The sequence below is a fragment of the Juglans microcarpa x Juglans regia genome, chromosome 4D, assembly GCF_004785595.1.
Source record: "Juglans microcarpa x Juglans regia isolate MS1-56 chromosome 4D, Jm3101_v1.0, whole genome shotgun sequence".
Taxonomy (NCBI): Eukaryota; Viridiplantae; Streptophyta; class Magnoliopsida; order Fagales; family Juglandaceae; genus Juglans; species Juglans microcarpa x Juglans regia.
In genome coordinates, this window is record NC_054600.1 from 32261488 (window position 1) to 32267487 (window position 6000).

The window sequence follows — 6000 nt, forward strand, 5'->3', positions numbered from 1 at the left end:
GGCCAAGCATTGATGCTACTTTGCAAAACAAAGTGATAAAGTGATCAAAGAAATCGATTGACCCATATATGTACCGAAGAGAAATCGATTGACCCATAAATGTACTGAAGATCAGAATGAACACCATCAAATTAAACCAAACCATTACAAAAACCAACACTCTGTAGTCCAAGATAGAACAAAATGCAGATGAAATTACACAAAAATGTATATATTCAGCATTCAATGCAGCCAACTTGTTTATCATAGAAGGCTAACTGCATACATGCCCATATGCATCTCCCTACATTCTAACAACATGGGATTCATACTATTTACTAGAAACTGATGCTCAAGCATTTTCTTTGTAGTGTGTTAAAACCGAGAGGAATGTGGAGAAGAAAAAGTTGGCCCAGAGAAATCTAGCTACAAGCCAACAAAATTCAGAACAACAGCTTAAACCAGCACGAATAAAAAAAAGCATGTGTTAGCTCAAAAAAAAAACTTATAGGCCAACAATTTCCAGATGAAGAAGAGATGGACAAGTCGACAATGCCCCACAAAGAAAAGAACCAAAAAAAAAAAAAAAAATCAAAACATTCAAACATTCAAATTGGAAAAAAAAAAAAAAAGGTTCTAAGTTGTAAACCCTTTACCTGGATCGGGTGTACTCAGTTTTGCAACCCGAGTTCTAGTCGGGTTAGGAACTAGAATCTAATTTTTTAGATTTCGGACCGAGTTAGGAGAAATCTTGTCCGAATGAACAGTCATATTTAATATTATTTAAGAAATTCATTGGATCAGTTATAAATGTTATGTGGTCATGAGGCAGCTACTTTTCATGCGTATATCTCTCACTTTGGTCCTAAATTTCATTAACAAATCTAAAAAATTCAAATTCAAAATACAAATGAATCTATTTGACGGTAGTTTTCTTACCAAAATATGTGAAATATGTACATCCTGGACATGTGCTATTTGCTAGGGGTGGGTAGCGGGGGCCCGCCCCCAGCTACCCCGTCCCCGTCTGCCCCGTCCATGCATGGGCAAGCAGGCTACCCCGCACCTAGCTCCTCACAATCTCAAAAATAATAAAAAAATTATTTTTTATATTTATATAAATATATATTGTATATAAATATATACAATTTATTAAATATTTGAATTCAAGTTAATGGATTGCCATGGTCTCCTAGGCCAAGACAATCTAAAATACAACTCTAATGAGTTTATATTTTTTTGAATAAAATTTATAATTATATTATATTATAATTCGGGTTTAAATTTTTATTTAAACTCAAAAAAAAATATAGATCTAGTGAATTACTGAATTGAGCGGGGGCGGGGCAGGGTGCGGTTTCAACTCAACCCCCTGCTACTGAGGCTGGGGGCCCTGCCCCCACCCCGCCTTCTAGGGGCGGGGTGGGGGGTTGAAACCACACCCCCTGCATGGTGCGGGGCAGGGTGCGGGGACGGGGTGCCCCCACCCTGTACCATGCAAGTAGCACCTCTACTACTTGCTATAGAACGGCCAGTTGCCCAAGTGCAATAGCCCTAGCGTATTGTGTCCTTTTTTTTTTCTTTTCGATTTTTCCTTGAACATATATAGAGTACTCAATGAGTTAATGTTTCTTTCTTTTTCATTTTTATATTTTACAAAAATAAAATAAAATGATTTTAAAATAAAACTAACCCACTATTTCGTATATATCTTGGTACAAATTGATCTTCAATTTTTCTTTTTACCCTAAGCTTTTTTCTTTTGTGTGTAAGAGAGGAAAACGGAAAGGCGATGCAAAATGATAAATAGATATCACTTTTTACAACATTTATGTGATATCATTTTAGGTTTATTTTTGTAAAATATCTTATAAAAATAATATTATTTATAAAATATATTTATTTTACAGAATAATGTTAAGTATAAGTCTCAAATAGACAAGTCATGTGCAAGTCCTTTGTAAAAAAGTAGGTCTCACTAATAAGGAATATTTTTTTTTATACTTTTTCAAAGCGAGATTCACTTTTTTACAAAGTCTTGCACGCGAGTTGTCTATTTGAGATTTATACAAATTATTTCTCTATTTTGCACGAGCATATATTGTGAAATATGTTATGAAATATATTGTGTGAATATTATTAATTTTTAAAGATATTTTTGTTAGGAGAATTTTGCCCATAAGCTCTCCAGTTTTCCTTTTAAAATAATTTTCAAAACTTTTAACTCTTTCTTTCAAAAATACCTGGCATGTTTAGGAGTTAGATGAGACATAAAATTCTCATCTCATTTTACTTCATCATTATACTTTTTTCAAATCCTCATACAAAATCTAATAAACAATTCAACTTTTTCAAATTTAAATTCAACTTTTTCAAATCTCAAAATAATAATAATATTAAAATATAATATTTTAAACTTTTAAATAAAATACAAAATTCTCATCTTAGCCCCCAAACCTACCCGACTACAAAAGTGAAGTGACATTCCAGAGACTTTCCGGGTGGTAGCCGGGGAAATGGAGAGAGCCAAGCCTGTGATCACCCATATATGCATCTTTGAAAAGAATATTTTGATGGGGATAATCTTACCTTGTGGTTTCCTAAGAATTCCGGCCTCCACTAAGATTATCCTTTCTCAAATTTGTTGTCTCACACACATATATAAATATATATATATATATATCTTTAAAACTAAATCAAAATAGATTGATATCATGGCTGATATATTAATTATTAATTCTATATTGGTCCACTACCTTCATGGAATATCAATCTCTTTAGAGATCTCAAAGATCTAAAAGATCCGAGCCTTGGGTGGAACAAAGCAAGCACCTTTTTCCCCCACTCTCATTCATTTCTTATTACCTCTCTTCTCAAGAAATGACATAGTTTTCCACTAAATTACAATTAAACATTAAAAAAAATAAAAAATTCTTTTATTTTGAGCTACTCATGTGTTGTTGATTTAAAATGTAAGCCGGCTCGGTTGGATTAGTACCCAAAGGAGGATCGGTTCAACTTATTGGGCCTTTGACTTAATCCGGATCAGTTGCTAACCCCCACGTGTCCGAAACTAGAATAACACACGTCAACCCATTTGACATTACTAAGCCCTAAAGGATTTATTTTTATTTTTGTTATATTCTGAGGTCAACTTCGATGAACTCCATGTAGCGGTGGGATCAGTGGAGACTCATCCAACCGCCACAAATGGCTCCCGGCAACGTCAAGTTGAGGATGATCACTAAAGGAAATATACAAAGTCGGTCAACAGTTTCACTGATTTTTATTATTTATTTTTGTAACTAAAACAAAATAAAAATGTAGTTTTATTTAATATGCGTCCGGCATTAATGTGTCAAACAGTCAATTTCTAGATAAAAATTAAAAAACATTTTCGTTGTTGCAGCAACGTAGACCAACAACAACGTCATGCAAAGCTCTTTGATCCAGAAAAACATTTCCATTGTAATTTCTAGTAATTTTTTTTTTAAAAAAAAGAAAAAAGAAAAAAGCAAGGTATGAAAGCCCCAAGGAGAAGTACTGTACAAGTCTCGGATTAACCCAAAAACCAAAAAGAACAAATTATAGTGAAAATTAAAGGAAATTGCTTTTGACTGTATAAACCATTGAATATTTAGTTGGAACCATGGTTTGACGTGGTCCTTAGAAAAAAAGGGAACCATGGTTTTGAAATTGGGAGACAGAACTGGCTTTGTTCCATTTTCACGGTAAAACATTTGCCAAAAGACACGTCTCGGTGAACAACTGCGGGAATCCAAATATGTTGACCTTCTGCTACATTTACATACACGTATCATAGATCTCGAGAAAGAAAGAGAGAAAGAGATAGAGATAGAGATAGAGATATGCCGTTGATTATACGATACCCAACTTTATTCATTTTTTTTAGTAATTTGCATTGATCCCATCGACGAAATTACGGGTCAATGTCATCTCAAGTATGACAATTCATCGACGACTTTTCAAAAGCCAACTCAATTTTACTGTGAAATATTCAAAGGCCAGCCAGCGCGTATTTATTTTATCAAACCTTGGGCGGGACCCACCACCAACTCTCTCTTTTGACTTTTACAGTAACCTAATTCGTCCTCTCCTCTTTTTCTTATTTTTTTTTTTCCGAAGAAATAAAAGATTAAATAGATTTAATTAAAGTCCAACTAATCTCCATCCATATTCCATCCTTGGATTGACGAAATCTCTTTGACTTTGCATCCTCCGTCTCTTTTATAACCACCCCCTCTCCCCCACTCTCTTCTCCTCACAATATCTCTTTACTCTATATTCCTCCTCTTCTTCTTCTTCTTCTTCTTATCTTCTAGCTTCTCTGCTTTTGCTGTGGTTCTTTCTGATCTCCTGCTATGGCGATAGATCTGGTCCCGTACTCCAAGATGAAGGATCCGATGGCTATACAAGAAGAAGCATCGGCTGGGTTGAAGAGTATGGAGCACCTGATTTGCCTACTCTCCCATCAAGCCCCTCGCGACAACCACCTTGACTGCCGAGAAATCACCGACTTCACCGTTTCCAAATTCAAGAAGGTAATCTCCATCCTAAACCGGACCGGCCACGCCCGCTTCCGCCGCGGACCTTCGAACCCTCCTTCATCTTATAGCGGACCGACAAACCCCGTCGAACGCCGTTCAGTCCCAGATCCGGTCCGGCCTGAGATACAGTCCCAGACCTTCACGCTTGATTTCTCGAAACCTAGAACTGCTTCCGGGTCGCGACCGGTGTTGTCGGTAAATCAGCAGTCTAAGGAGAGCTTCAGCATATCTCCACCCGTTTCCTCCACGACCTCGTCGCTTATGTCATCTGTTACCGGAGACGGCAGCGTTTCGAATGGTAAACAAGGTTCCTCTCTCCTAATAGCTCCGACCACCACCATGTCGGCCGGGAAACCACCTCTTTCTTCGTCTCAGCGTAAAAAGTGCAGCGTAAATCATTCTCTCTCTGCTGCGAATGTCTCCTCGTCTGACCGTTGCCATTGCTCCAAGAAAAGGTAGGCATCGGAAATATATATTTTACCAATAATTTTGATATTGAAACTTTCAGGAATTTACAAGTAATTCTTTTACTAATCTACACTTTTTTATGCGTTTTTAGGAAATCCAGAGTGAAGAGGGCTGTCAGAGTTGCAGCAATAAGCTCGAAGATCGCGGATATACCGTCGGACGAGTTCTCGTGGAGAAAATACGGTCAAAAGCCGATAAAGGGCTCACCTTACCCAAGGTAGAATCATATCTTCTTTCACCGCAGAATCGTAGATCACGTTGGGATGTGTAGAAGTCAAAAACGAATCTCGTGGCACACGCGAGACTTTAAAGTATTTTTCTAATTATTTGTTATTTTTTAAATTGTGCAGAGGGTATTACAGATGCAGTAGCGTGAAAGGGTGCCCAGCGAGAAAGCACGTGGAAAGAGCACAAGACGATCCAAATATGCTGATCGTAACATATGAAGGAGAGCACCGTCACCCGCACCCTCCGATTCCGGCTGCGAGTTTCGCCCCTCAGTCGTCGGCGTGAAATGGACGTTGGGGACCAGGACCTGAAATTGAAATCCCCAATCATCCTTTATCGAACGGCAGGCCAGCCTGTCACCGGAGACCGTTGACGGTAATTTTGCAGTTGAAATGGTCAAAAGATTCGAAGGAAGAAAGAAAAGAACAAAGTCAACTGTACTGGTCGGAACGGCTTTTATTTATTTATTTTTGTAAAGTTGCTTAAAGTTAGGGGACTACAAGATGAAATTAAATACTAGCATTGTTTTTTTTTATCTCGTGGGTATAGAAAATTGGAAAAAAATCAAACAATAACTTCAAAATCATGCGTCTCGCCTACAAAAAAAAAATGTTAATGCTCGTAGTGATAATAAATGCGTAAAATTTTGGACTCTGCGATTGGAAAAATGTGATGGGGGCCCAAAGCGTGAGCGTTGGGGGCAAGGGGAATCAGAATTTCTGTAGTGGCGCGGTTTCACGTGCATAGAGTCAATGGA

The 6000-nt window shown here is 37.4% G+C and overlaps 1 protein-coding gene across 1 annotated transcript; it reads left to right on the forward strand.

The window, feature by feature from the left end:
• The first annotated feature begins 4241 nt into the window (after positions 1 to 4241).
• LOC121261107 (probable WRKY transcription factor 17) lies at positions 4242 to 5776 on the forward strand. The gene is made up of 3 exons (XM_041163286.1): positions 4242 to 5002; positions 5107 to 5232; positions 5366 to 5776. The coding sequence occupies exons 1-3, from the start codon at positions 4362 to 4364 to the stop codon at positions 5526 to 5528; spliced, it is 930 nt and encodes a 309-aa protein (XP_041019220.1). The 5' UTR covers positions 4242 to 4361; the 3' UTR covers positions 5529 to 5776.
• The last annotated feature ends 224 nt before the right edge of the window (positions 5777 to 6000 follow it).